Here is a 21677-nt window from a genome sequence, read left to right on the forward strand (position 1 = left end):
TTTGAAGGGAGTTTTCCGTGCGTTTGAGATCTTCAACTTCCTGGACTGGTGTTTGGGAGCGTTGAGCAGAAAGACCTCCCCTTCGGATAAGGACTCTGCCATGCTCATCATGTCATGCATGGACAAAGCCATTCGGGATGGGTCTGGCGAGCTTGCGGCTTCTTTCGTGTCGGGAGTTCTTAAGAAGCGAGATCACCTTTGCTCCTTCTTGTCGGCGGGGATCACACCATGTCAGAAGTCAGAGCTGATGTTTGCTCCGCTATCCAAGTGTCTCTTTCCTGAAGAGCTGATCAAGGGGATTGCCGCCTCGTTGATCCAGAAAGATACTCATGACCTGGTGGCGTCATCCGCACGTAAAGTCACAGCTTTACCTTCCGTGCCTAGACCTAGGATGGACACACCAGCGTCTAGGTTCATTCCGCCCTTTCGTGGCAGAACCTCCAGCAGAGGAGGTACCCGTGCCGATAGTTAACGTGGCAAAAAGAAGAAGGGTTCCAAGTCCTCAAAAGGCAGAGTCTGACTGCCATCTTCTCCAGACAGCAGTGGGAGCCAGGCTCAAGAACTACTGGCAGGCCTGGGAGAACAGGGGTGCAGACGCACAGTCTGTGAAGTTGCTCAGAGAGGGGTACAGGATTCCATTCTTGCGCAAGCCCCCTCTAGCAACAACTCCCATCGACCTCTCTCCCAGGTACAGAGAGGAGGACAAGAGGCTAGCTTTACGGCAAGAGGTGTCTCTCTTGCTACAAAAGGGAGCGGTAGTCATAGTCCGGGACCATCAATCCCCGGGCTTCTACAACCGTCTCTTCTTAGTAGCGAAGAAGACAGGAGGGTGGAGACCGGTGCTGGACGTCAGTGCTCTAAATGTCTGTCACCAAGCAGACGTTCACCATGGAGACGACGAAGTCGGTGCTAGCATCGGTCAGGAAGGAAGACTGGATGGTCTCGTTAGACCTAAAGGACGCGTACTTTCACGTCCCCATCCACCCAGATTCCAAACCTTTCCTAAGGTTCGTCTTTGGGAAGGTGGTTTACCAGTTCCAAGCCCTGTGCTTTGGCCTAAGCACGGCACCTCTAGTGTTTACCAAACTGATGAGGAATATTGCCAGATTCCTGCATTTAGCAGACATCAGAGCCTCCCTCTATTTGGACGACTGGCTTTTAAGAGCTGCGTCAAGTCGTCGCTGTCTGGAGAATCTCAAATGGACTATGGATCTGACCAAGGAATTGGGTCTCCTGGTCAATATAGAAAAGTCCCAACTCGTCCCATCCCAAACTATAGTCTATCTAGGTATGGAGATTCAGAGTCAAGCTTTTCGGGCTTTTCCGTCGGCCCCCAGAATCAGTCAAGCCCAAGAATGCATCCAGAGCATGCTGAAAAGGAACCAATGTTCAGTCAGACAGTGGATGAGTCTAATAGGGACACTTTCATCGCTGGACCAGTTCATCGTGTTAGGGAGACTCCACCTCCGACCCCTTCAGTATCACCTAGCTGCTCACTGGAGAAAGGACATGACGCTAGAAGCGGTCTCAGTTCCTATATCCGAAGAGATGAAGTCTGCACTGACTTGGTGGAAGAACAGCATTCTTCTCAAGGAAGGTCTACCACTGGCTGTTCAGACCCCCGACCTCCTTCTCTTCTCGGACGCATCGGACACGGGCTGGGGTGCGACACTGGACGGTCGGGAATGCTCGGGCACGTGGAATCCGGATCAAAGAGCACTACACATCAACTGCAAGGAGCTACTGGCAGTTCATCTGGCCTTGAGAAGCTTCAAGTCCCTCCTTCTAGGCAAGGTGGTGGAGGTGAACTCCGACAACACTACAGCCTTGGCGTACATCTCCAAGCAAGGAGGGACTCATTCGATGACGTTGTTCGAGATCGCAAGGGACCTCCTCACCTGGTCAAGAGATCGAAAGATATCGCTTGTAACGAGGTTCATTCAAGGCGACATGAATGTTATGGCAGACCGCCTCAGCCGGAAGGGTCAGATCATCCCTACAGAATGGACCCTTCACAAGAATGTTTGCAACAGACTATGGGCCCTGTGGGGTCAGCCCACCATAGATCTGTTCGCTACCTCGATGACCAAGAGGCTCCCAAATTATTGCTCACCGATTCCGGACCCAGCAGCAGTTCACGTAGATGCCTTTCTTCTGGATTGGTCCCATCTAGACCTTTATGCGTTCCCCCCGTTCAAGATTGTCAACAAGGTACTGCAGAAGTTCGCCTCTCACGAAGGGACAAGGTTGACGTTGGTTGCTCCCCTCTGGCCCGCGAGAGAATGGTTCACCGAGGTACTACAATGGCTAGTGGACGTTCCCAGGACTCTTCCTCTAAGAGTGGACCTTCTGCGTCAGCCGCACGTAAAGAAGGTACACCCAAGCCTCCACGCTCTTCGTCTGACTGCCTTCAGACTATCGAAAGACTCTCAAGAGCTAGAGGCTTTTCGAAGGAGGCAGCCAGAGCGATTGCCAGAGCAAGGAGGACATCCACTCTCAAGGTCTACCAGTCAAAATGGGAAGTCTTCCAAAGCTGGTGCAAGGCGAATTCAGTATCCTCAACCAGTACCTCTTTAACGCAGATAGCTGACTTCCTTTTACACCTAAGGAAGGTAAGATCCCTATCAGCTCCTACGATCAAAGGTTACAGAAGCATGTTGGCAGCAGTCTTCCGCCACAGAGGCTTAGATCTTTCCAACAACAAAGATCTACAGGACCTCCTTAAGTCTTTTGAGACCTCAAAGGAGCGTCGGTTAGCCACACCAGGTTGGAACTTAGACGTGGTTTTAAGGTTCCTGATGTCAGCAAGGTTCGAACCGCTTCAATCAGCCTCTTTTAAAGATCTCACTTTGAAGACTCTTTTCCTCGTTTGCTTAGCAACAGCTAAAAGAGTCAGTGAGATACACGCCTTCAGCAGGAACATAGGATTTACATCTGAAACGGCTACATGTTCCTTACAGCTTGGTTTTTTAGCTAAAAACGAACTCCCTTCTCGTCCTTGGCCCAAATCGTTCGAGATTCCAAGTCTGTCCAGTTTGGTTGGAAACGAACAAGAGAGAGTACTATGCCCAGTAAGAGCTCTTAAGTACTATTTAAGACGTACGAAGCCATTACGAGGACAATCAGAAGCTTTATGGTGTTCTATTAAGAAACCTACTTTACCGATGTCGAAGAACGCAGTTTCTTATTACATCAGACTTTTGATTAGAGAAGCCCATTCTCATCTGAATGAGGAAGACCTTGCTTTGCTGAAGGTAAGGACACATGAAGTTAGAGCTGTCGCTACTTCAGTGGCCTTCAAACAGAACCGATCTCTGCAGAGTGTAATGGATGCAACCTATTGGAGAAGCAAGTCAGTGTTCGCATCATTTTACCTTAAAGATGTCCAGTCTCTTTACGAGAACTGCTACACCATGGGACCATTCGTAGCAGCGAGTGCAGTAGTAGGTGAGGGCTCAACCACTACATTCCCATAATCCCATAACCTTTTTTAATCTTTCTCTTGAAATGCTTTTTATTGTTGTTTTTGGGTTGTACGGAAGGCTAAGAAGCCTTTCGCATCCTGGTTGATTTGGCGGGTGGTCAAATTCTTTCTTGAGAAGCGCCTAGATTAGAGGTTGTGATGAGGTCCTTTAGTATGGGTTGCAGCCCTTCATACTTCAGCACCTAGGAGTCGCTCAGCATCCTAAGAGGATCGCGAGGCTCAATAAGGAAGACGTACTTAAAAAGGCAGAGTAATGGTTCAAGTCGACTTCCTTACCAGGTACTTATTAATTTTATGTCTGTTATTTTGAATAACTACTAAAATGAAATACGGGATACTTAGCTTCTAATGTTAACATGTATGCTGGTCTCCACCCACCCCCCTGGGTGTGAATCAGCTACATGATCACCGGGTAAGATTATTATTGAAAAATGTTATTTTCCTTAGTAAAATAAATTTTTGAATATACTTACCCGGTGATCATGAATTAAAGGACCCTCCCTTCCTCCCCATAGAGACCCAGTGGACCGTGGAGAAAATTGGTTCTTTGTTGACAAGAAGTACTGGAGTACCTGCTCGACAGATGGCGCTGTTGTTGTACACCCCCTACTGTAAAGCGATCGCTGGCGTATCCCGCCCGTAGGTTTTTTCTGTCGGGCAGCAGAGCTGCAGCTACATGATCACCGGGTAAGTATATTCAAAAATTTATTTTACTAAGGAAAATAACATTTTTGGGCTCAAGCCATGTCGTCCTGATGGAAGTATACCAGAGCATTACTGTATCTGTGGATTCTCAATACGTGCCGTACTCCTCAGGAATGTTTCTTAGTCAACTCGACTGAAAGACCTAAGATGTTACCGTTATACATCTTTTCACTAATCATAAGCCATGAAAGCGCTTCCTGCCCCCTACAGGGAGGAGTCCTACTAGACTCTAGAAACGAACGAAGAGTACATATACCTATGTATGAATCACTCGCCAGCCAGTACAATATAGTGGTCTCACTCTATATGAAGTAAAGCATAGTCCTTACGGAACTACAGCATCCAAGGGAAAAAATCCCGACCAGCACCCTGGTCGAAGTAGAAATAGACAAAAAGGTTATATCTGCGTAGGATTAAACTTGCTGCCGCCACCGTCCTCAGAGAGGGGTGGAGCCCTTTATGCTAAGGAAAGTATAAACCAGTGCAACAAGGCTTGCATTAAGGAATAGGCTATTATAGATATCCCCAATTAATATACATAGGCTAAATGCTCAATAATTAACATGAAATCAATATAGGTGAAGGAGACGCAAGGTTCCCGAGAACAAGTTTATTGAGTAGCAATAAATAGACATGGTTACCACAAATATATACATATGATAGGTGGATGACCAACAATTTACACAAGTACCGTAGTGCATGGATGTATGGTTATCTGAAAGAAAACAATCAGGTCACTTGTCGCATACCAAGGTATCAAAGTTATCGTCCATGTTACTATCCACTGACATTAGCGTCAGCAACGCTCGGCACACCTGTCTGTACTTGTGCTACCATCACCATAACGCTGGAACAGTCACTGTGGGCTCCCAGAGCCTTCACTATTAGTTATACCAACGCATATAACTATACACTCACCCAAGAATCAAAGTCCCAAATAATTCCACTGTTCCTCGCAGAGTTAAACAGCAGGGTTAACGACGCAACCAACTGCTACCACAGACCTCTTTAGCTGCTCCACTTGCTTAGCATAGTGGCGAAAGAATACCCTGGAAGACTTCCAGCCAGTGTATGAACGAAGGTGTTCAAAATCCATAAAGTTAAAGAAGTTTAAGGATGAAGCAACTTTCCTCGGATCATGACCTGCGGGTGAACTGTCAGGATCCGCTCTGCGAATGAAATATGTAATTTTCGCCCTAAGCTGATTTAAAGATAAATTCGAGCCCGATGTTTCTCCTCTGAATAGTTGGCCCCCATGGAAGTCTGAAGTTCTACGAAGATAGACCTTTAGGCATTCTACGGGACATAGAGATGCATCTTCTTTCAGAGGGCAGATTCTCCAGGGACCCCACCTGTTGGTGGGCAACTCGTTCTTAGCGAGAAACGTAGGGTCCGGAAACAGGTTCAGTTCTCCCCCATCCAGGAACTGAACCCGGCCCTCCTCTCTCGAGAGGGCCACAATCTCACTAACTCTGGCCCCAGAAGCAAGGGCAAAAAGGAAGATCACTTTTTGAGTCAGGTCCTTCAATGCACACTCCTCATTATCCAGTAATGAGGCAAAATGAAGGACTTTGTCTAAAGACCACGAAATAGGCTTTGGAGGAGCTGAAGGTCTAAGCCTAGCACAGGCCTTCGGGATCTTATTAAACATCTCGTTAGCGAGGTCTACCTGGAAGGCATATAGAATGGGTCTTGTCAGAGCTGACTTACATGTAGAAATCGTGTTAGCCGCCAGCCCCTGTCCGTGGAGGTGGATGAAGAAGGATAGGCAGAACTCCGTAGAGATCTCGTGCAGATTCTTGTCTTTGACAAAGGCTACCCATTTCTTCCATGCTGATTCGTACTGCCTTCTAGTAGACTTACACTTATATTCTTCCAGGAAGTCGATGCTATCTTTCGAGATTCCGAACCGTTTCTTCACCGCTAGGGAGAGAAAATCACGAGCTGCAGGGTCCGGGTTTTCTGTAATGAAGCGTAGACAGTCGACTTCTGGACTTGCTGGGACAGAACTGGGTCCGGGAGTGGTAGAAACTCTAGTCGTAGTTCCAGAGCCAGAGGGAACCATACACTGTTCAGCCACTTGTGGGCCACTATTGCTGCTACTCCCTTGAAGGATCTCAGTTTGTTGAGGACCCTCAACATCAGATTGTGGGGGGAAACAGGTAGATCCTGGACCATCTGTTCCAATCGAGGGACATCGCATCTACTGCTTCCGCCAAGGGGTCCTCGTATGGGGACACATATCTCGGCAGCTTCTTGTTGTCCTTCGTCGCGAAGAGGTCTATCTGCAGTTCTGGGACTTGTCTCAAGATGAAGGAGAATGATCCTGCGTCTAGGGACCATTCCGACTCTATCGGTGTAACCCTGGATAGAGCGTCCGCGGTCACATTCCGGACTCCTTGAAGGTGAACTGCTGACAGGTGCCACTTCTTCTTCTCCGCCAGTCGAAATATGGCTAACATTACCTGGTTGAGAGGTGGAGATCTCGATCCCCGCCGATTCAGACATTTCACTACCACCTCGCTGTCCAGTACCAACCTTACATGGATCGAGTGACATGGGGATACTTTCTTCAGGGTAAGAAGCACTGCCATAGCTTCTAGAAAGTTTATATGAAAAGTCCCAAATAGCTTGGACCAGGTCCCTTGCACTTTTTTCCGATGGGAGTGACCCCCCCACCCTACCTTTGAGGCGTCTGTGTGGATTGTCACTGACGGGGGGGGGGGGGTGGTTGAAGAGGTACTGACCTCTTTAGACGACTGGCTTGAGACCACGGTCTGAGAAGAGAACATAGCCGAAGTGGGACCGGTCTCTTCAAGTCCCTTCGCTCTTTCGATGCAAAGGTTCTCCAGACTCCCGCTGCATCTTTTAGCTGTGCTCTTAGCACTGGGTCTGTTACTGATGCGAATTGAAGAGAGCCCAAAACCCTCTCTTGTTCGCGTCTTGATATCCTCTCGGAACCTAGAAGTCTCCTGACAGACCCCGCTATTTCCTTCCTTTTCGACATCGGAATGGAAAAACGGTGTGACACTAGATCCCAGTGAATTCCCAACCACTGGAACCTCTGAGCTGGAGAAAGACGAGACTTCTTTCTGTTGATCATGAAACCTAGATATTTCAGGAACTGAATCACCTATAGGGAAGCCTGCAAGCATTCTGCTCTGGATGCTGCCCACACCAACCAATCGTCCAGGTAGGCTACTACCTGGAACCCTTTTAGGCGTAACTGTTTGAGCGCTGCGCTCGCAAGCTTCGTAAAGATCCTTGGGGCTATGTTTAGCCCGAAGGGCATCGCTCTGAAAGCATAAAGTTTTTGTTGTAGCTTGAATCCTAGGTAGGGGGAGAGACGGCGACTTATTGGAACGTGCCAATATGCATCTGACAAATCGATGGAGACGGTATATGCCCTCTTGGGCAGTAAGGCCCTTATGTGTTGTAACGTTAACATCTTGAACTTGTGGTTCACTATGAACTTGTTGAGTGGTGACAAGTCCAGAATGACTCTGAGTTTCCCCGAGTCTTTCTTAGGAACACAAAACAGCCTCCCTTGAAACTTGATGGACTTTACCCTCCGGATCACCTTTTTCTCCAACAGATCTTGGATGTACTCCTCCAAAACGGGGGTGGAGTGTTGGAAAAATTGAGGGCACTGGGGCGGAGTACTGTACCAACTCCAACCCAGTCCATTTTTGAGCAGGCTGTGGGCCCAGGGATCTAAGGTCCAGCGATCCCGGAAATACTGTAGTCTCCCACCTACCGGCGACACTTCACTTTGACTGCCCTGCAGTCTTGCCTCCCTGGCCGCGACCACCTCTGAATCCTCTTCCCCTAGAGGGGCGTCTCGCCGAACCTCTGGCTGCACTTCTGGGCTTTGCTCGAAACGTGGTCGATTGCCCTTCAAACACTGGATTGAATGCCGGGGATGCTGATGACACGGCTTGGGGTACCCATTGGAAGGTGGTCGGGGTCTGGGCTACCAGTTGTGGTACCGGAGGCAAAGCTGGCTGCTGCTGCTGCTGTCGTTGTGGTCTGAAAGGCTTGGCTGGACGGGAAGAAAACCTCGATTTCTTCGCCTTTCCTTTCGGCTGAGGGCCCTCATCAGGGGAAGACTTCCTCTTAAGGGACAGGCCCCACTTAAGGAGAAGATTACGGTTCTCAGTGGCTGCCTTGTCCACCACCTCTTTGACCACTTCATTGGGAAAGAGATCTTTACCCCAGATGCTAGATGAAATGAGTCTCTTGGGTTCATGCCTCACTGTGGCCGAGGCGAAAACAAACTCTCTACAGGTCCTCCTCGCTTTGACAAAGCAATAGAGGTCCTTAGTCACCGTGGCCAGATGGATCTTGGCCATTACCATGAACATCTCAGGCATCTTGGGGTCGCTAGCCATTGTCTCCATGTTAGTCTGGAGAGACATCGAGGCTGCCAGGCGCTCCTTTGTGTCCAATTCCCTCCGTAGGAGGAATTCCGACAACTTGGGAAGGTTTTCGCCGAACTGCTGACCTGCAATGTCGGCGTCCAACTTCCCAACCGAAAAGGTGAGGCGTACCTCCTCCCAGTCCTTATTATCCAGCGGCAATGCCAACGACAGTGGTTTGCATTCCTCCAGAGATGGACACGGTTTGCCAGCTTCAACCGGCTTCAAGACGGCCGCGAACCCTTTCTGCATAAAGGGGAAGGCCCTAGCCGGGGAGGATACAAAGGAGGGGTGCTTCTTACTCAAAGCAGCAACTTTAGAGTTTGAGAACCCCCTCTCCTTCAATGCAGATGTTAAGGTAGCTTGAGCCTTGGAGTGATCCAGGATGATCACCTCCTTCGGTTCCGTCTCCTCCTTCGAGGCCGGCTCCTTCTTCAGACGGACATAACAGTCCGGGTAGGCCCCTCTACTGGGCCAGAATTCCACCTCCTCAAGGGGAACTGAGCCCAGTTTCTCCGACATGACGATCTTCCCGATCGTCATCGGCATGTGCTCGGCATATCTCCACGGGTTGGCATCCGAGCACAGAGGAAGGTCCTTCACGTTGAGCTTCTTTGGAGGTCCACGTGATGCTGTGATCTTCTGCATCTGGAGCTCCAATGTAGCGGCCTTCTGATTATTCTCCCTCTGCACCTGTTGGATCATACCAACGATGGAAGAGAGAGCCTGTCCCAGCTCTGCTGGAAGAGCGGACGAAGTAGAGGGGATAGGTTCAGGGGTCTGAACCGGAACGTCTGAAGGTACGGGAACCTCTTCCTCCACGGCAATAGGATCTTGATCGTCCTCCTCGCCCTCTGCGAGGAGATCCTGTTCCGCACGGTCGGACAAGTCAGACATCTTGTCATCCAGCTGGATGTCCTGCATGGCATCCGTAACATCCTCCTCCACTGGGATCTGGACGAGAGGGATCTCCGGCCGAGGCTGGGGAACAACAGCGTCAGTGGAAGCTTTGGGAAAAAGGTATGCCCTCATCTTCTCATTAGGAAGATAAGGTCCAGTGGTGTTCTTCTGAAAACCCCTTACCCATAAACGGAGCTTCTCCCTCGCTGCATCCCTTGACTCCGCCGACCTAGGGGATTCAAAAGCCTCTGATAGCAGGTTAGTACATACTGCATATACCTGCGGATCCCAGTAGCGATGGTCATCCTTGGAGGCTGCGCAAGCCGCGTGCCTCCTACACGAGACATGTCCGCAAAAGTTCTTGCTGCGGACATTGCAGAAGACACTATCACATTTCGGATGCTCCTCCTGTAAAAGAAGAAAATTTCCATGAATATCAAGTGAATTTCAATTCACATGTAAATATGAGTATTCACAAAGAATAAGGGAAAGACACCTACTTGTGAAACCCACACAATCACCTGTGGAAGCCCACCAGCCAAAAATCACGTAGTTAGTCTTTACTAGAATAACCAGAGATCATATTTCCCAAGGGAAATTAGGTGTAGCTCACACCTAAGGTAAAATTTTACCATTCTGGCCAGGGATGAAAAGAATTCTCTTTTTTATCCTTGTAAGGCGACACCAAGTGATTGCACAAAGTAACACAAGTAAGTTAGAAAAAACAGTGTTGTAACCTACTATATCATGGTCTCCCTTGGTTGAATACACCATCCAAGAAAGAACTGATACAGTACATGAGGGTGGTGTGCCGCCCGGCTATTGCCGGTCAGTACCCCCCCCCCCCTTTTTTCCAAAGGTAGATCTCAAGTACACAACTCCAGATCACCCCTATTGGGGAGAACTCCAGATCCCATGCCTGAACCGGCCGGCAGTGGTTGCCGGTCCGCAGCCACCCGGGTAGCACTGTGTTGCCGGCCATCACTCTTAGTGGCCGGCTAACCGGGCAGTGTAGCAGGCCGGCCGGCAGCGGTAAGCAAACCCTGCCGGCTGGCCTCCACACCAGGTAGCGCTCGGCTGCCGGCCGCCACTCATAGTGGCCGGCAGATGAGCAAGAGACCGGCCGGCAAAGGCATATAACCACCGCCGACCGACAGCAAGAGAACTGGAGAACACCGCCCCCACCGGCGGCCGGCCTGTAGGCCGGCAGACGGCAAGGACAACACATAAGAAGACAACAGAATGAGTGCCGGGCTAAGAGGCTATGAGCCTCTGTGCCCGGCACCCGAAAGAGTGCCGAGAGGAAGGGGAGACACTAAGTCAGGCTTCCTAACCGCTGCTTACTGAATCTACAGACGGCAGCGGTGGAGGGACCAAGAAAGGACCGGGCAGCACTCAAAAGAAAGGGTCTCTGCCGGTCGGCACACTCTGCTGGCCGACAGGGGACCACGTCAGTTCCCCATCCTAACCTAGGCTAGGTACGGATGCGGACGACTGACACAAAGGAAACGGAAAAATAGAAGGGAAGGACAGAGGGTCCTATCCAACCTTGCCTTGGTTAAGGGTCATTCCCAACTAAGAGAGCTCATCTCAGCCAGAGAAATCCCGGGAGGGAGGCCGGCACTACTGGCTGCCTCCCTAAAACCAAGGCAAGGAAGGAATTGCTATTCCAGAAAGGGAACATATCCCGAATCCAGAACGGCAAAGAGGACAAGTCTGAGGGGTCACCGAGCGAAGAGATCACTACAGGAACCCAACAAGGTGATCCAAGGAGGATAAACCCCCTATGCCCGTGTCAGTCAGCAAGGGAGTCTCTGCCCCACGCTAGATCAACACGGACTCAGACTAATACACTGCTGTACTGTCCCCCTCTGAACCAATTCAGTTGGAACAGGAAGGTACAGTACTACTCCAGCATAGATATATTTGAAATTTAATTCAAACAAACCACTAGAGTTAAGCCTAAGGCTTAAACAGAGGGAAAGGGTTTGCCCCTTCCCCGAAGAGAAGGGAGCAAACGGGGAAACAGATAATATTATAATGACCTAAGACAACCTAGCCTAGGCACTAAGAGAATCGATTACCTAATTCACCGAAACTCACTCCAATACTATCTTGGAAAGTACTCGAAAAAAGCTTAAGTGAACCCTCGTTTATCGCGGTAGATAGGTTCCAGTCGCGGCCGCGATAGGTGAAAATCCGCGAAGTAGTGACACCATATTTACCTATTTATTCAACATGTATATTCAGACTTTTAAAACCTTCCCTTGTACGTAGTACTGTTAACAAACTACCCTTTAATGTACAGAACACTTAATGCATGTACTACAGTACCCTAAACTAAAACAGGCACAAATATTAAAGGTGATTTTATATCATGCATTTCCTAAACATGCTAAAAAGCACGATAAAAAATGGCAACCAATGTTTTGTTTACATTTATCTCTGACCATAATGTAGAAACAAACTGGAGGTAGAGCTTTGCTTATTACCCAAACATATTTCCCATACTTTTCCCTTAGAACTACATCACATCTTCCTACTTTAGATATATATATATATATATATATATATATATATATATATATATATATATATATATATATATATATATATATATATATATATATATATATATATATATATATATATATATATATATATATATATATATATATATATATATATATATATATATATATATATATATATATATATATATATATATATATATATATATATATATATATATATATATAATATATATATATATATATATATATATATATATATATATATATATATATATATATATATATATATATATATATATATATATATATATATATATATATATAATATATATATATATATATATATATATATATATATATATATATATATATATATATATATATATATATATATATATATATATATATATATATATATATATATATATATATATATATATATATATATATATATATATATATATATATATATATATATATATATATATATATATATATATATATATATATATATATATATATATATATATATATATATATATATATATATATATATATATATATATATATATATATATATATATATATATATATATATATATATATATATATATATATATATATATATATATATATATATATATATATATATATATATATATATATATATATATATATATATATATATATATATATATATATATATATATATATATATATATATATATATATATATATATATATATATATATATATATATATATATATATATATATATATATATATATATATATATATATATATATATATATATATATATATATATATATATATATATATATATATATATATATATAATATATATATATATATATATATATATATATATATATATATATATATATATATATATATATATATATATATATATATATATATATATATATATATATATATATATATATATATATATATATATATATATATATATATATATATATATATATATATATATATATATATATATATATATATATATATATATATATATATATATATATATATATATATATATATATATATATATATATATATATATATATATATATATATATATATATATATATATATATATATATATATATATATATATATACAGTGATACCTCGGTAGTCGAACGACTCTATACTCGAACAATTCGGAGTTCGACCAAAATTTTCGAGAAATTTTTGCTGCGGTGCTCGACCAAAAATTCGGTACTCGACCAGCCGAACACGTGACGACCGCATGGGCTTTGTGATGATCGCGCCATCTCGGCCACTCTCGCTTGTTCGGGAAGCATCAGTTCTCTCGAGAGCGTCACTCAGACAACGCGCGATCAGCATTCGTTGTGATTTAGTGATTTTCAGTGCTTTTAATTGCTTTTTTAGCTTTCATAATGAGTCCCAAGAAAGTAATGAGTGTTAAGGGGAAGGAGAAGAGGAAAACAGTGCGAACAACGATCGAGTTGAAGAAGGAAATTATAGCGAAATATGAGAATGGTGTACGAGTGTCCGATTTAGCGGTAGAATACGGAATGGCGAAGTCGACCATTTCTACGTTTTTAAAGCATAAAGAAATGATTAAGAAGGCGAATGTTGCAACGGGAGTTACGGCGGTAACTAAGCAAAGGCCACAAGTGATTGAGGAGATGGAAAAGTTGCTTTTAATATTTATTAAAGAAAAACAGTTGGCCGGGGAAAGTGTTAGTGAAGCGTTCATTTGTGAAAAAGCGTTGCATATCTATGAAGAATTAGTGAAGAAAAGTCCGAGTACCAGTGAAAGTGATTCATTTACATTTAAAGCGAGCAGGGGTTGGTTTGAAAAGTTTCGTAATAGAACAGGTATTCATCGTGTTACTAGGCATGGGGAGGCAGCTAGTTCGGATCAAATTGCAGCCGATAAATACGTGGGGGAATTCGATCGGTACATAAATGAACAAAATTTGATCGCACAACAAGTCTTTAATTGTGATGAGACTGGGTTATTTTGGAAGAAAATGCCAGCCAATACGTACATTACCAAGGACGAGACGAAGATGCCAGGTCACAAGCCAATGAAAGATAGGCTAACATTGTTGCTGTGTGCAAATGCAAGTGGCGATTGCAAGATCAAACCCTTGTTAGTGTACCACTCGGACAACCCCCGGGTGTTCAAACGAAATAATATTTGTAAAAGTGCACTACCAGTTATGTGGCGCTCGAACACTAAATCTTGGGTCACAAGACAATTCTTTACTGAGTGGATAAACGAAGTGTTTGCCCCCCAGGTTAAGGCTTACCTCATTGAAAAGAGCTTGCCAATGAAATGTCTTCTGGTTATGGACAATGCTCCTGCACATCCTCCAGGTCTCGAGGATGACTTGAAAGAAGAATACAGCTTTATCAAAATCAAATTCTTGCCCCCCAATACTACTCCCATACTCCAGCCCATGGACCAACAGGTCATTTCAAACTTCAAAAAACTCTATACCAAGGCCCTTTTCAGAAAGTGTTTTGAAGTGACCAGTGACACGAAGTTGACCCTAAAGGAATTCTGGAAGGAACACTTCAGCATCCTCAACTCTGTTAACATGATTGACCAAGCTTGGCGAGGTGTGACCTATAGGACATTGAACTCTGCCTGGCGTAAGCTGTGGCCATCATGTGTCACAGAGAGGGAGTTTGAAGGTTTCCAACCAGAGGCGGGTCCAAGCACTGCTACCCCTGTAATTTCTGATGACACTGATGTCGTTGAGGAAATTGTTGTCATGGGCAGGAGTTTGGGGCTTGAGGTCGACAAGGATGATATTGATGAGCTTGTAGAAAGCCATTCTACCGAGTTGACTGTGGAGGAATTGTTGCACCTGCAACAACAACAGCAGCAGGATCTGATTGTGGAGCAGGAATCTTCAGAAGAGGATGAGGTAAGGGAGGATGTTCCAAGTTCTCTCATCAATGAAATTTGTTCCAAGTGGGCAGATGTGCAGGCTTTTGCTGAAAAATACCACCCAGAAATTGCAGTAGCAAACCGGGCAGTGCATATGTTTAATGATAGTGTCATGTATCATTTTCGAAAAATACTGCAGAGGAGGAAGAAACAATTAACAATAGACCAGTTTTTCACAAAAGAAAAGAAAGCTGCTACATCAAAGCCTGTTTCTCCTCCAAAGAAGAGACAAAGAAGAGAAGAAACCCCTGAAATAGATCTGCCCACCCTTTCATTGGAGAGAGAAATAACTCCTGAAGGAGAACTACCCCGCCACATCATGGAAGGGGACTCTCCTTCCAAGCAGTAACCTCCCCCTTCCATCCTCTCCACATCCATCCCTGTATGCCATCGAACCGCTGCTCAAAGGTATGTTCACTACAGTACAGAAAATGGTTTAAAATTGTTTTATTTTAGTACAGTAAATGGTTTAAAATTGTTTTATAGGATTTTCTGACCAATTTCATACACATTTAGATAATTATTGTTGTTTAGGTACACGTTTTATTAATATTTTGGGCCTGTTCGAGTGCTTGGGAACGGAATAGAATATATACCATTATTTCTTATGGGGAAAAAAAATTCGGTACTCGAACAAATCGGAGGTCGAACACGGATCTCGAACGGATTATGGTCGAGTACCGAGGTATCACTGTATATATATATATATATATATATATATATATATATATATATATATATACATATATATATATATATGTATATATATATATATATATATATATATATATATATATATATATATATATATATATATATATATATATATATGTGTGTGTGTGTGTGTGTGTATATATATATATATATTTATATGTATACACATATACATACCTACATATATACATAAATACATGCATACATATATATATATATATATATATATATATATATATATATATATATATATATATATATATATATATATATATTACTGTATATATATGGGTTATGGAAAAAATCCGCGAAGTGGTGAATCCGCGATGGTTGAACCGCGAAGTAGCGAGGGTTCACTGTATATGTATAACGTTGCCTAACGCTTTAAGCAATATAAAATCACACTTGGAAGACTAATTATCATGCAGGAAGTACAAGGGCCAACAGCTAGCCTACGAAGACTAGTGTTGGTCAGCCTAGGCAAAACTTTCGCCAGGCACACTACTATCGCATCATAACAGAATTCCTAATTAAGCTAAGCAGCTAATTATTAAAGCGCAAAGGGGCTGGGAACGTCGCTCTTGCTAACAAATAAATCCTATTCTAGCGAGCGACAGCGTCCATGACGCCTCCAGCAGGCAACAGCTCTTGTATCAAAGATAACTCTTTTAATTACTTTAATTTTAAACAAGAGCCTACATTTATACATAAAAGAAATAGTACTCAACTTATCCGAGGCAGAAGAAGTTGGAGAAAGCATAATAAACGAGTAAATCCAAGATTTTAGTAGTAACACAGGGAAAAACACCGAGTCATATAGCTACGCAAAAAGGAATACAGATGGCGCCGCGAGCGGCGCAGGGCACGCTTACGAAACGGGGAGGAGAGATGCCTTACGAACGGCTCCCCCCTTTCTTATCGTTTTCGTTTTCTTGCCATTTGACCCTTACGAAGTGTTAACTCTATTCGGGGTATAGATTGCTATGAGGCGTGTCAAGAATACGTCCACTGATATTTACGATATCCCTAAGTTCTTTTTTAGGGATACTCGCTCCAGGAGTTAGAATTCTGGGTACCTTAAGGTAAATTCTCTGGGAATATCGCCGTAGTTGTAATATACCCTAGGAAGCAGCCTTTAAGGAACTTCCATCAGGACGACATGGCTTGAGCCCCAAAAAAAAAAAAAAATATATATATATATATATATATATATATATATATATATATATATATATATATATATATATATATATATATATAAACTATCCATTTTGTGTGTGTGTGTGTCATTCCTTTTTCTGTTACTTCCTTTATCTTATTTTCTAATATTTTATATTATAATATATTCTCTTATACAAACATAAGGAAGAGTTCTTTTCCATATTTTATTCCTCTCTCGCATAAGTGTGAATATATGTATGTATGTATGTATATACATGGATAGACAGGTACAAAAAGATGGGCTACCGTATACAGATGGACAGATATATATATGAATAACTGAAGAAGACCTAAATAATTTACTTGTATGTAAATACTTTTATCTATGCAAAATATGAATTTATATTGCCAAAAATACAGCCTGTATATATGTTTCCTAATGTGTGTGTCTGTAACATGTATGTACATCTTATATGTATTATATTCAAGTGTATGTTTATATATATTCCTATATACACACGTGTGTACTACAAATTTTATGTGCACATATGAAAACATACAAAGATGTTATTTATATATGTCTGTCACACTAAGCATGAGCCACGTCTAGTACATGTTGCATACGGTAATTCCCTAGATCAGTCTGAGCGATATGCACCATAACTGAACATCCAAAGTGTGACCATATTCGGCACACAATGCCAGCAGAACTATCTCTAGTCGTTCTGGGTGACTTGAGCCATATATGACCACATCTATTATGTCCATATTAGGTACACAACGCCTGTAATGAAGACTTTTGTTAAGTGAAGCGAAGTGTACCACATAAAGTCACGCTTTTTACACTGGCTGAGCACTCGGCTTACCTTACGGATACACCATAACAATTCTCACGTCAATAGCTACCTGGTTACTGATTCTGCTTGGGGCTAAAGATAACGCCCATTGGGCCGTTTCACAGCATTGCCAATCGCAGTCAACGTGTTAAAGCATTCAAAGATCGTGTTACCCTCGTGATGTGTGGCAATGCTGCTGGATTTTTTCTAAAGCCGGGGCTTATTTACAAGTCGAAAAATCCTCGTGCTTTGAGAAATAAAAATAAGAATCTCCTTCCCGTGTACTGGATGCATAATCAAAAAGCATGGATTACGAAGATGCTGACCTCCAACTGGTTCCACCAGTGTTTTATCCCGCAAGTCAGCAAATATCTTGTAGAGAAGGGCTTGCCATTTAAGATCCTTCTCCTTATGGATTACGCTGGTGGACACGCAACTGATCTGTCGCATGAGGGCATTCAGGTTGAGTTCCTGCCATCCAACACCACGTCATTAATTCAACCGATGGACCAGGGGGTTATCAGGGCGTTCAAGGCCCTCTACACGAAGAATACCTTGGCGGACCTCGTTGCGTGTGTGGATGCTGCTCAAGAAGATGAAGATGAAAATTTCAATTTGAAGGCGTACTGGCGGAAGTACACAATAGCCACGTGCCTGCAGAACATCCAGAAGGCACAGCAAGAAATGAAACCTGCTACTGTCAATGCGAGCTGGAAGAAGTTGTGGCCCCAGATTGTTTACGATGACGAGAGATTTACACTGTCTGAGATTCAACACTCTGCAATACGCAAATCTGTGCAGTTGGCTGCGATAATTGGAGGTGACGGGTTTGGAGACATGACGACTGAAGACGTCGACGAGTTGTTGGACTGCCATTCTCAGCCGCTAACTGACGCAGACCTAGAAGACCTGACGAAATCGGCCAGTGAAGAAGACAGTGAAACGCAGGAAGAGACCCAAGAAAATGTCGAAGAAACGGGCTCAACAATAGAACGGCTTGCCAAGTTCTGCAACCATGTGAAGGAGGTGAAATAAAATGTCGCAAGAGTGGGACGAGGATATGGTTCGGTCTATGCAATTCTGCAACAAGATCGATGACATCCTGACTCCTTACAGGATGCTCTTCGAGTGAAAAAAGAAGCAGCGGCAGCAACTTCCGATCACAATGTTCTTCCAGCCTCGCAAAAAAGAGCCAGTTCCTCCTGCTACTACGCCTTCGGAAGAAATTGAAGAAGTGTCCCAGGAAGAAGTTGAAGAGGTGTCCCAGGAAAAGACACCTCCGTCTGAAGAGACGTAAAATACTATCATTGGCTGCACAGTAGAAGACATCATCAGCTTCATCATCATCATTTCTACTGTGCAGCAAATTCATCGCCATCATCATTCAAGTTTTTCTTCAACTTCTTTCGTGGTGAGTACAGTAACAATCTTTATTTTTTTTTATACATGTTTTACTTTAATATTCTAACATTTTAATATTTGTGCCTGTTTTAGTTTAGTATGCATTAAGTTAAAGGGAAGGTTTTAAAAGTCTGAATATACATGTTATAACCAATCATATTTTTTTTGTTTAAAATTTACATTTACGTACGTAAAACAACTCTCTCTCTCTCTCTCTCTCTCTCTCTCTCTCTCTCTCTCTCTCTCTCTCTCTCTCTCTCTCTCTCTCTCTCTCTCTCTCTCTCTCTCTCTCTCGTAAATTGTTTTCCTGCTTTGCTACGTATGTACTGTATGATTTTATATAGATACGATAAATAATATTTGTAATAACATATTTTCTGAAAGCTTTTACTGTAATATCATTATTTATCACTTTCATCATGCACGTTAAATGCCTTCGTTTGTTTATTACGATCGAAGATGGAGCGTACTTTATACGGCGTCATAAAGAAAAACATTTCATTTGGAAGTCCTAAGAAAAATTAAGTAAAACATTGGTAATAACAAAATCAACATACTGTATAATCAATATAATCGATGCAAAAACTAACCTATACATAGATGTGTACACTAAATGCGTTTGTTTCTTCATTATGATCAGAGATAAACGTAAACAAAACATTGGTTGCCATTTTTTATCGTGCTCTTTGGCGTGTTTAGGAAACGCATGATATAAAATCGCCTTTAATATTTGTGCCTGTTTTAGTTTAGGGTACTGTAGTACATGCATTAAGTGTTCTGTACATTAAAGGGTAGTTTGTTAACAGTACTATGTACAAGGGAAGGTTTTAAAAATGAATATACATGTTAAATAAATACGTAAATATGGTGTCACTACTTCGTGGATTTTCACCTATCGCGGTCGGGTCTGGAACCTATCTACCGCGATAAACGAGGGCTCACTGTACAGTACTATCGGCATGATATAACTAATTCCTAGCAATGAAGACTAAATAACTAATGTTGATAATTAGTTATAAGACCAGGAAGGCTGTTCTGGCTAACTAAATAAAGCATGCGAGGCGAACAGCAGCGTCACAGCATGACGCCTCCGGTCGGGGCACAGCTCCGCCACAAAACACAAGTGTTCTGTACATTAAAGGGTAGTTTGTTAACAGTACTATGTACAAGGGAAGGTTTTAAAAGTGAATATACATGTTAAATAAATACGTAAATATGGTGTCACTACTTCGTGGATTTTCACCTATCGCGGTCGGGTCTGGAACCTATCTACCGCGATAAACGAGGGCTCACTGTACAGTACTATCGGCATGATATAACTAATTCCTAGCAATGAAGACTAAATAACTAATGTTGATAATTAGTTATAAGACCAGGAAGGCTGTTCTGGCTAACTAAATAAAGCATGCGAGGCGAACAGCAGCGTCACAGCATGACGCCTCCGGTCAGGGCACAGCTCCGCCACAAAACACAAGATTTAAAAATAAAAAGTCGTTACTTTGCGGCTGGAGCTTATTTATACAATACAAGAATATGGTACTCAACTTTCCAGAAGGCGAGGCTGAAGTTTGCGACATTATGAAAATTACTTAGCGAGCTCTGGGAAAAACACCTAGTCAGAGACGCTACGTAAAAAGGAATGAGGCGTGCGGATGTGACGTCAGTCAAGATGGCGGCCAGCTATGGCGGCCGTTTGTTTACATCACTAGGTACCGTAACAGTAACGCAGGAGGAGAGTTTTGTAACGGCTCCTCCCATACTTGCCACACTTCCCCCTCGAAGCATAAACGCTATGTGGGGTGCAGATAGCTATGTGGCGTGTCAAGAATACGTCCCCTGTTATTATACGATATCCTAAAGGGAAACCTTATGGGTACTCGCGCCAGAAGTTAGAATTCTGTGAAACCTTTAGTTTAATTCTCTGGGAATATCTACTGTAGTCATATATACCCTTAGAAAGCTACTGAAGGAACCTTCCATCACGACGTCATGGCTTGAGCCCAAAAATATAAATTTATGTATATGTGTGTGTGTGTGTGTGTTTGTGTACATTAGGTCTTAATGCCTGAGTTTTCTTTGGATGAGAAAGATTATATTTTCAAACTGAATTCTTATCTAAGTGTCCTTTTCAGATCCTGGTCATCAGAGCTCCAATCCTTTCTTCATGAGCAGTTATTCTAAATAGAAATTTCGTTTAATCGTAAAACATGGTAATTTTTAACAAAATTATAGAAATGAAACTGCTCATATTCAATAAATATTTTCTTTACTATGTTGTTTAATTTCCCTAAGGTCTCTGTGACATCTAACAAAGAACCACAGATATATGAGTACAATGCTGTAACCATCTTGATAACCAATTGGAGAGAAGCTACTTTCATACCCTTTGGGATATTTGGAATGACTGGAGCCAAAGTATTCCACAGATATATTTGTTCCGATAAATACAAATCTTTGTCCTTTACATAGGAAAGATAACAGCGAAGCGGGAGTACGCGGCAGTTAAAATTTTATAACGAGGTGTAAACAACTGGCCAGTAGTCACAGGCTAGGACCT

At 42.7% G+C, this 21677-nt stretch overlaps 1 protein-coding gene across 1 annotated transcript in view; it reads left to right on the plus strand.

Moving 5' to 3' along the window:
* The window catches only part of Pih1D1 (PIH1 domain containing 1), a 203722-nt gene extending 182332 nt beyond the window's left edge, over window positions 1-21390 (plus strand). The window contains exon 7 of the mRNA XM_068381368.1: window positions 21253-21390. Coding sequence (XP_068237469.1) covers window positions 21253-21288 — 36 coding nt within the window. The 3' untranslated portion in view covers window positions 21289-21390. The remainder of the gene's footprint in view (window positions 1-21252) is intronic.
* The last annotated feature ends 287 nt before the right edge of the window (window positions 21391-21677 follow it).

Source organism: Palaemon carinicauda, chromosome 10 (assembly GCF_036898095.1).
Source record: "Palaemon carinicauda isolate YSFRI2023 chromosome 10, ASM3689809v2, whole genome shotgun sequence".
In the NCBI taxonomy this organism is placed as follows: Eukaryota; Metazoa; Arthropoda; class Malacostraca; order Decapoda; family Palaemonidae; genus Palaemon; species Palaemon carinicauda.